At 38.2% G+C, this 10,674-nt stretch overlaps 1 protein-coding gene across 1 annotated transcript; it reads right to left on the bottom strand.

Annotated features, from left to right (window-relative positions):
- Window positions 1–1,167: 1,167 nt before the first annotated feature.
- On the bottom strand, window positions 1,168–7,376 carry LOC117346266 (vomeronasal type-2 receptor 26-like). Its single transcript, XM_033915666.1, has 3 exons — window positions 7,200–7,376; window positions 6,117–6,243; window positions 1,168–2,063 (listed from the first exon to the last, which is right to left on the bottom strand). The coding sequence occupies exons 1-3, from the start codon at window positions 7,374–7,376 to the stop codon at window positions 1,168–1,170; spliced, it is 1,200 nt and encodes a 399-aa protein (XP_033771557.1).
- Between the last annotated feature and the right edge of the window lie 3,298 nt (window positions 7,377–10,674).

The raw sequence follows: 10,674 nt of genomic DNA, 5'->3' as shown, positions 1-10,674 counted from the left end.
ATTTCCAATTATTTAACTATAACACTATTCCAATAATGTTATTAAGCATTGAATATTTAATTAAACAGTATAATAATGCAAATCATTTAGCCCCTTTAGCAGTAAAATAAATCATAAAATAATACCCCCCTTTAACTTTAAATGTTCTCTAAAACTCAATGTATTTGCAATGCTAAAATATTACTTTAGTTAATTAATTATTTAAATTAATAAAGTACTTCTGTGGAAGAAGGATGTACCTCAGAACCACTAAGTGTGGGTCCAGGAAGTGATATCAGAGGAAGAGCCAACTCTGGCATGAGCAGCAATTTGGGGTTGTTGCAGCTTGTGCCTGGAATGTTAAAGAGGTACAGGGAAGGGAAGTGGGTACATGCACACAGTAATGGAGAGAAGGAGAAGGGGACAGAGAGGAGGATGGGTGCCCTGCCCCAATGAAGATGATTCTGGGGTAGACCACTCCCCTTCACCCCTTACTATGCCACTGCCTGCAGTTAGCTTACTTAATGTACACTGTCACTTAAGGTAGTCAGCGTAGGGGCACTTACCCCTTAATTTCATCAACTTGGGAAGAATGGATAGGCAAGATGGTCTTTATGGCTAGGCAACATCACCAAGCACTCCTTATCCTATCTTAACTTCAGAAAACTAGTTAAAACCAACCTGTTTAACTGATTTGTAACCAAGAACTCTTAAACCTTCCCCTGTACTCTTATCACATGTACTCGATATCCCTACATTGTGATTTTATGTAACCAAAGACTTCATTGTTATTTTTTCTCGCTGACTGTCCAGCAATTCCTGTTGTAAACTGCCTCGAACTACTATGGCTTTGGCGGTATATAAATATAAAATAATAATAATTATTAATATTTATCTGCCATAATTTTCTCTGGTTCTGTGTTTATGTTTCAAAATTTTATAGGTCGGTTAGACAGAGAAAATGCCAAATTGTTCTTATTTTCCAACTCTTCCTTTAATTCATACAAAGAAATCATTTAATCATTTGAACTTTTACATATATTCTGTACATGTTCAAATGGATTTCTATTCTGTATGCAATCAAATATAACAGTAACACAATACTCCAATTCTTCTCTTTACTATAGGATTTATTGTTCTCCCTTTAAAAGAAAATGTTACTACAATCATTTTTAGGCCTTTAAGTTATTATGTTTTTGATAGATACTTCTTGCTGTTCCTTTCAGGCCTCAGCAGAATAATATAGCATTTAGGGAATAAGATACAACCCAACAGTCCAGCACTGGAGGCCAGAATAGCAAATATTTCCACTGCTACCATGTACTTGCCTTTGGTGCTCAAGTATGTTGGGATGAAGGAGATCCAGACGCTGCAGAAGACCAGCATGCTGAAGGTGATGTATTTTGCCTCATTGAAACTGTCAGGTAGATTTCTTGCTAGGAAAGCTATGATGAAGCTGACACCAGCCAGAAATCCCAGGTAACCCAGAACACAGTAAAATGCAATTACTGACCCTTCATTACATTCAATTAGTATTGTTCCAGTTTCTGATTTCATATTAAGATATGCAAATGGGGGAGCAGAGAAAAACCAGGAAAGACACAAAACTGTTTCAATAAAGGAACTAGAAAGAATGATAGAGTTAGAGACCCTGGATCCCATCCATTTCCGGAACTTGCTTCCAGGTTTGGTGGCATGAAAGGCCATGACCACAGTAATCGTTTTTGCTAGTATGGAGGACAGAGTGATGGAGAAAGTAATCCCAAAGGTAGTCTGTCTGAGAATGCAGGTGACATCCTCAGGGTGCCCAATGAATAACAATGAACAGAGGAAGCAGAGCATGAGGGAGATGAGGAAAATGTAGCTGAGGTCTCGGTTGTTGGCTCTCACTATAGGAGTGTCTCGGTAATAAATAAAGATTCCCAGTATGACAGCAGTGACTAGAAAGAGAAAAAGGCCAATTGAAGTCAAAGCTATCCCTAGAGGCTCTTCATAAGACAGGAATATTTTCACTTTTGGAATACAGGCATCTCTCTTCTTATTGGGCCATTGGTCTTCTGGGCATGTTGTACAGGTATCCATATCTGAGAAGGAAGATTATTGTCTGATTATCTTACCAATGCCATGGGATCTGTTTACTAAAGTACACTGAGATATCACAAGCCTTGTAACTGTCACCACTCAGCCAAGACAGAACACTCTAATTTTCCTGCTACCAGAATGGGTAGAGTTTACACATGGTATTTTCAAACTTTAACACTCAGGCCTGAAAATAAAGTGACTGCATTTAAGAACAGCAAATACTTGCCACAGCCAACTGTTAAAGTACATTCACTTTTTCCTCAATCTGAATCCTATCCCTTTTCATTCCACTGATGAGATTCCCAACCCTTTTCTCAAATCCTGATGAAATTCCAGACCACCTTCCCTGATGAGATCTTAGACCATCTTCTCATTCATCCTGGTCCCCAAGTACTTATTAGAGTGTCTCTGATGGTTCAGTCAGAATCACTCTTTTGAATCTGTGCTGGCAAAAATGCAGGATCCTTTGGGGGATCATTTCTTCTGAATACTAACCCATGATGGACACCTTAAAATTCAGTTGATGTACACCTTCAAATGTAGGACAATTTGGTAACAGGGCACATTGTAGGAGCCTAGTCAATAAGGGAAATTTAAAACTGTATCTCTGATCTTTAATGTCTTTAAAGAAAAAGAGCCTGAGGACCTGAAGAATTGGATCTTTCTCTTTGCACCTCCATGGTTGCTAAAGTCCTCCTAAGGAGTATCCCAACCATACCCTCTCCAAAGAAATCACATGGTGTGACACCCACCAACAAGCCTTCTCCAATGTAGCCTTGAATCACTGGAACAAAAGATGCTGAAACTGATCACATGACCACTGATGGGGTGAAGGCACAACCCCTCATGGTCATTCAACCCCTCACCCCTCAAATATGTGAAATAAACAGTACATACTTGCCTGTATGGTATTTCCAGATGTTATGACCTATCCTTGTAGAGTAGAAAGTAGGTTCCTGGATAGTAGCCTAGTGGTCAGTGTAGTGGACTATGGAGAGGGGGACCCAGGCCCATATATCACTTTAACTAATAATCCTGAGCCATCATCATAGTGGGTGGGCCAATTGACTGTAAATAGGGAACATGGATTATTTTTTTCTCATTTTGCCAATAACCTGTGGAATAATCAATCACACTTCCTGGGGATTGGATTCCCTCCATAATTGCACAGATATGATTGGATATGTTTACAGTTATGGGACCACAATGGTGGAATACTCTGCCCCAGTATATTCGATCTGAACAAGATATTATAAAATTTAAAATACTGTTAAAAACCCACTTATTTAAAGATGCCTATGATTCTTAACATTAGTTTATTTTAACCTAATTTAAAAAACATGATTATTTTATTACATTGTGCTTTGGTTTTATAAATCCCTTCCTTTTGTTTTTTCCTCTTTTTCTAACCAATCCCAAATATTGTAACTTTTAACCCTATTCCTCAAACTCATGTCTGAATTGTTTTAATTTATATTTTAATTTATTTTGTAAGTTTCTTCTATCTTAATTATAATATGTACATCGCCTAGAAATTGTAATAGGCGATTCATCAAAAATTAAATAAACTTGAACTTGAAACTTGGATTAAAAAAATGGCTACGTGCAAAACTATACAACAGTGAAAAAAACCAACAAACTAAGCCAGGAAATGCTTATATAAACCAACAAGTGGGTAACTCTGTGGGGAGGGGAAAGCCTTCAGAAAACCAAACCATAGACTAAATCTGAAGTCTAGTGGTTATGTTGGTTCATTAGTCCTGAAAACCACTTAAATGGCTGAGACAGAGCAGCCATGTAATCACATAAACTGTGGAGGAACACTTGGAAAGATTTTGTTGAAAATTTGGAATCTGCACTTATACCCGCCCTGATGAAGCCTACTTATATGGTGAAAGGGAGGATCCGGGGGTGGGGGGGTTGCTTGGGTTGGGATGGGGGGGTGGGGGGTTCTTTGGGGGGTGTTCTATAAACTGCTGAGCTGTTTTGGTTCTATGTATCATTGCTTTATTGCTATTCTGTTGGCTCAATAAAATATATTTGCAATAATATGGTGAAAGGGGCCCCATTGGCTACACTTTAAGCTAAGTGAATTTTCTATATGGACATTCAAATCAATTGAGGTTTGAGACCAGTACCTGAAAGATTGAGCTTCACTCGGGGAAGTATTATTAATTATGTCTTCAAATCATGCTTTTAACAGTATAACTGCCCTCCTGTATGTTTGTGAAGCACCCAGGTTGTGTCTTGAAATCATGCTTTTATGAACCTACCTTCCCTCCTTTGTGTTTGTGAGCTGTGTGTTTTGTATGAAGAGCTCAACCTCATGGTTTTATGAACTAAACTTCCCTCCTGTGTTTTCCCTCATGTTGTGTTATAAAATCTTTCTCAGTGCTCCAATATACTTTTAAGTCTTAGTCTGGTGCTCCAGTAGTCATGTGCATTCCAAGCCTCATTCTTGTATTCCAATAGCCTTTCTCAGTATACTGCAAGCCTCATTCTGGTGCCTCAAATGTCTTTTTAAACCCGTAAAGACCCCCTAATGAACTTTCCCAAACTTGACACCTATCTAAATCACTTTCTGAGCCCCTAAAATGTATCTTCTCCCCATTTCATTAAAAACCGTAGATCCTTTTTCAGTATAAAATTTCCAACACATATACAATTATTGCTCTCTTTATAATGTGGACAGACATAATAATAAAAAAAAATGTCTAAGTCCCCTTTTGGCCTAAATCAGTAGATGCTGATGTTGGTAGCAGGGATATATCCATTCTCAAAAAAAACATCCAAAATGAGGGTTTTTTTTAGAGTGGCCTACCTCCATGTTCAACAATCTGCTCACCCAGACTGCCACTACATCTATCCCTACATTCCCAACCCCCAAAAAATCACCCACGTCCCAAATGCCCAAACACAGACCTTTTTGGTGAAGGAGAGGCTAGTCCTTCATTTAAAAGCAGGATTTTGTAACCGGTGTCTGTCAAAAAACAACACTGGCTACAGAATCCTGTAACTGTCTCCCCACTGCAATGATCGTGGCAGGAGAGATGCCTAGTCTATCCTGCAATGATCGTGATCCCTTCTGAACTGGCATGAACTGGCATGAGTGATTACAAATCCTCCTGCTAGCACTCCCCATCCCCAGAACTCCGAATCAGCAGGAGGGAACCCAAACCATCCTGCCAAAGATGCACCCCTGAACCCCCATCATAAAAATTGGCAGGAAGGACCCCAAACCCTCCTGCCTAAGATATACTCCTGAACCCCTCACTCCCCTTGAATACTGGCAGGAGGGCCTCCAAGCCATCCTGCTAAGATGCACCCCTACCTCTGTGAAACCCCTTATACCCCTGACCCCCCAAACACCCCCCACTACCATGACCTCCCACTACCTAAGACACACACCCCACTAACCTATAAGTTGGCATGCCGGCCAAGTCCCCTGTCCAGCCGGCCAGCAGGCCTGCCATCCTCGGAATGGTGGGCCTGCACTTTCCCATTACAATCTCATTAAACATTTGTTTATACGTGCAGTATGATTAAGTCTAGGTGGGCCCACCTCCTGCCCTTTCCAATCCTCCAAAAATGCCTATTTTCACTCTAGGCATTCAGAGGCAGGATAAAGCCCTAAGCTGGATTTAGATACTTTGATTATTGGTACTTGGATAATCTGTCTTTTTGATCATCCAAGTACCAATTTAGGCCACTTTTTGAATGTTTTTGGTTTATTTTGAGCCCCATAGGATTTTGATTTAAAAGCATAGTTTTTGATATTTCAAAGATGTGACCCAAGTTAAAGATAAAAATTTTCACAAAAAGCAGAAAAAAAATAATATAATAAAATGGGTTTTCTGGGATAATGAATGACAACTAAACCAATATAACTACACTTCAGAATTTGTCTTCGGTTTGGTTATATGAAGTCCTTTCCCCCCACAGTTACCCATTTCTTGGTTTATATACTCTTTTGCTGATTTTTTTTGTTTTTATTTCCCACCACAATGAATAACCCATATCTATGTTCACTCCATGTTTTCCATGATATCACCCACCAGTTTGGTTGGAGAATTCTCCCTCTGCACATGGAATGCAGTCATAGCAGCAGACGGGCTCTCCTTCCCTGGGTAATTTCCTGTAACCAGGATGGCATCTTGGGCTGCATCTGGGCTGTGGTGGTGTCTGAAGATTATGAAAACAAGTTATGTAACTTTATTTGACCCTGGATGATTGTTTCTAAAATGCAGTGATCCTTTTCCGATTACCATTTTCTTTGAATACCGCAACACTTTATTTTCAGTCTGGCTAAGATAGGCCAAACTTAAACTTATAATCTTATAGCAATCCTGTTCCTTGAGAGCTTTCCCTATGACATCACTTCTTAGGCACAGGATGCAGAAGTGACATCAGAAGGAGAGCTGATGCTAGCATGAACAGCAGGTTTGATGCTCACACTAGTGAAGAGCAAGAGGTAGAGTGATATAAGTGAATATGAGAGTGCAGCAGGAGAAAAGATGGAAGGATTGGGGGGCATAGAGGAGGAGTGATGTCAGTGACCCCACCAGGATGGTACCTTACTATGCTACTGTGTATAAAGATTGCAACTGTATCTTAAGAGACTTCTAAATGACTGCACTTGTGAATAAGTATTGAGCTTCACCATATTTTGAGTTCATAAAGAGTCTTGCTCCATATCTGTATCTGTAAAGGACCAGGTTCAACCTTCATTCACACTACTACAATGTGATATACGTATAAAAAGATATTTTTAAAAATACATTCAGTTACATAGGGATGAGATATGGTTTGATCAAACTGGCTGAAAAAAATCCTCATGCAACAGCTAATTATCACTGTCTAGTTTTGTTTTAGAGTAGAAGTTTAAGGGACATGTTTGCACTATGGCAGAATAGATAGTAAACTTGAACTTTCAGTTCTATCCTACCTTACCATGTTTTTGGCCAGTAGGTCAGAATGCACAAAGCATACACAATTTACTTGAGAACATGTTACTGATGGGGCCAAATCTGTAGCAGCCAATGACTGACAGTCATCCTTTTGACCTTTCTATAACAAGATTCTTGATACCTATGTGGAACAACACCTCTCAACATGTCCTAATATCACTTAAATCTGACCTGGATAAATGAACTCTCCCACACAATTGCCTTCTCATCAATGGTGAAATCCTGCCCTGGAGGAGCGAGAGGGTTATAACTTCCAACAATTTCATATTTCCATGTCTTATCAGGCAGGAAGAACAAGTTCACAATATCGTATCCAATGGCAAGATCTCCATTTTCATCCATATACATCTCTTCCCCCAATCCATTCTTAAAGTGGAGGTTCCTCAAATAATGATGAAGCTAAAGAGTGAGGTGTAAATTTTCATTAGTGCCAGGTTACAAAACAATTTCTTTTCTTTATAATTATAAAGAACAAATTATAAAGAACAAAGGAGAACAAAATCCAAAACCATTTCTGTAGGTCCAATAAGGCATTTTTCCTCTCCATTTATAGGAATGGCATATATTTGATATATCAAAGATTAAATAAACTTGGAAACTTGGAATGGAAAGATAGCTTACTTTCTAGAATCCAAAGGGTCTCAGGTCCCAAGGCAACATGATTTTACCAAAGAAAAATTCTGGCAAATTAATCTGATTGATTTCTTTGACAGGGTGTCCAAAGAAATGGATAAAGGACATATGCCAGATGTAATCTGCTTGGATTTCAACAAAGCTGAAATTACCTGAGAGGATTGAATTAGGACCAAAAGCGGTGAACTGAATTCAAAACTAGTTAGATAGAGGTTAGTGGTAATTAGAATTCACTCAGAAAAACATGTCTTGCCCTAGACAGTCAGATGGAGTGTTGCTACTCCTTGGGTTTTGGTCAGGTACTAGGGACCTGGATTGTCCACCTGGAGAATGGGCTACTGGGCTTGATGACCCAGTAAGGCTATTCTTATTTTCTTAGAGGAAAGGAAGGAGGGTAGTGGAATGCCACAGGGATCAGCAATGGGGCCAATTCTGTTCAATATATTTGTGTGAGACATTGCTGATGGGTTAGTAAGAAACATTTGTCTTTTTGTGGTTGACAAGAAGATAGCCAATAGAGTGGATACCTCAGAAGGAGCAGAAGCTTTGAGAAGATATCTCTGAAAATGAACAGTCTGCCCAGCCATACCATCTACAATCCCCTTTCTGTGAAGAAGTATTTCCTCAAGTTATTCCTGAGTCTGACCCCATTCACCTTCATCTTATGCTCCCTCATTCTAGTTGCAAGAAAGTTTCAAGTTTCAATGTTATTAAAAGATTGTTTAGACCGCTTAATCAAATATCTAAGCGGTTTACAATGTAGAATTACATAAAAACATATAACTTTATAAAAAACAAATAAAACACGGGGAACTGGAAGACAATCTGATTATTAAAAGCACAAGACATATGGACCAACTGCCAACAATAGGGGAGTGGGAGAGAACTACAATTTTTATAGAAAAGATTCAACATAAAGGGAAAGTACGATAGGCTGGGGTAAAAGATTAACAATTTACTTTATATATTTAGTTTTTTGAAATTTTTAAAAAAATTTTAAACTTTCTAAATTTCAAAATATTAAATTATAAAACTTTAACAAGATAGAATATTAAAGTATTAAAATATTAAAATATAGAGTATTAAAATATGCCCTTAAAAGGATAGTAGTTATCCAAAGGCGTCTTGGTACAATAATTTTTTCAGTTTTGCTTTAAATTGTTTTAAGTCTGGTTCACTACGCAAATAGGCATCGAATTCCAAAGAGAGGGGGCTGTGACAGCAAAGTTGTTGGAGCGCAATGTATTAATTAGTTTTAGAGAAGGTATAACAAGGAGATTCTGAAACGACGAACATAGAGATTTTGATGTATTATAAGGAATTAAAAGTATGTTAATAAAATCAGGTTGATTTAGTCGTGAATGCTAAAAGTAGAATTTTATAACTGATTCTGTGTTCAACTGGTAACCAATGTGCGTTAAACAGAAGAGGTGAAACGTGATCGTATTTTTTTGTGCTACAAATGATCTTGATAGCTGTGTTTTGCACAAACTGAAGACATCTGATTTCCTTTTTTTGATGCCCTTATATAGGGCATTGCAGTAGTCTATACAGGAGATTACTAAAGAATTGATCAGCGTGTTTAGAGAGGCCGGTTCAAACAACTTAGCAAGAGAACGTATCATTCTAAGTCAGTAAAAGCATTTTTGAACAACTGTGCTAATATGAGAATGATAAGAAAATTTAACATCGAAGGTTAACTCCTAATAATTTTAATGTTGGGACAATTTTGATAGGGAGTAAATCAAACTTCATGGGAGCCTGGAGTGATGTTCTTTCTTTAAATGGAAAAATCATAAGTTTTGATTTGTTTATATTAAGTGACAGTTTATTCAAATCTAACCAAGTTTTGATTTTTCCTAATTTATCGTTGATGGAGGCTACTTCTATATTATTGAGATCGATGGGATGAATTAGTTGCACGTTGTCTGCATAAGCATATGTGGTGAAGCTGATGGATTGGCCAACCGTCAGAAGTGATGATAAGAAAATGTTAAAAAGCAATGGTGATAGAATGGATCCCTACGATATTCTGTGTTTAGAAGAGAAGGATTCAGAAGATGTGCCATTAAAGATGACTTTTGAAGATCTGTCTGTAAAGTAAGAGATAAACCAGTCCATGACCTGGTCAGATATGCCAATTTCTTGGAGTAGACTATGATCAATGGTATCGAAAGCGGAAGAAAGATCTAAGGAAATGAGCAGCACAGATTGATGATGGTTGAGGTGGTATAGTATTTTAGTGATAAGACCTAGCAGGGAAAGTTCTGTAGAATGACACTGACGGAAACCTGTTTGAATGGGATGGAGTACGTTAGTTTTTTCGTTGAAGTCGGAAATTTGTTGGAAAACTATTTTTTTGGTGAGTTTTGCCATGAAAGGTATGTTTGCTATGGGATGATAGTTGGACAAAACGTGGGTGCTAATGTTTTGATCCTTGATGATTAGATAGTTAATTGATTGTTTCCAAATCTTAGGTAGGGATCCAGCAGATAAACTTGATGTGATCATGTCTTTAATGTAGGGACCAAAGATGGAAAAAAATCATTTTAAAAGGGAGGGGGGAATAACCTCTGTGCTAGTCCTTTTTAGATTAACTGAATTGATACATCTTTGTATTTCCTCCAAACTAGGAGGGTAAAATGAGAGCATTTTGAATAGGACAGATTATTTGAGGTATGAGAATTTGGATCCTGTGCATTAATGCCATGTCTCTATCCTATCTCCTGCTCACACTTTTCTCCCAATTTATAAATATAAATATAACTGTTTTGGTAGCTGCTCTATGGACTAACTCCATTTTGTCAATATCTTTTTGAAAGCGTGATCTCTTGAACTGGATATAGTACTCTAAATGAGTTCTCACAAGTGACTTATACTAACCCCCCTATTTTACAAAGGCGCACTAAGGGGTCCTTTTATCAAGCTATGGTAGGGGTTTGACGCACGTAATACTGCGCATTAAATCACCTGCCGCACTAGCCGCTAATGCCTGCATTGAGCAGACATTAGT

The sequence above is a fragment of the Geotrypetes seraphini genome, chromosome 12 (genome assembly GCF_902459505.1).
Source record: "Geotrypetes seraphini chromosome 12, aGeoSer1.1, whole genome shotgun sequence".
Taxonomy (NCBI): Eukaryota; Metazoa; Chordata; class Amphibia; order Gymnophiona; family Dermophiidae; genus Geotrypetes; species Geotrypetes seraphini.
Note: the sequence above shows the minus strand (reverse complement) of the source record. Positions and strands in the feature narration are given on the sequence as shown.

Coding starts and splice junctions, on each gene's coding strand:
- LOC117346266 (XM_033915666.1), bottom strand. CDS start 7,376: ATGTATATGGATGAAAATGGAGATCTTGCCATTGGATACGATATTGTG. Junction 6,244..7,199: donor GGGAGAGTTCATTTATCCAG/GTCAGATTTAAG, acceptor CATAATCTTCAG/ACACCACCACAGCCCAGATG. Junction 2,064..6,116: donor AGAATTCTCCAACCAAACTG/GTGGGTGATATC, acceptor CTTCCTTCTCAG/ATATGGATACCTGTACAACA.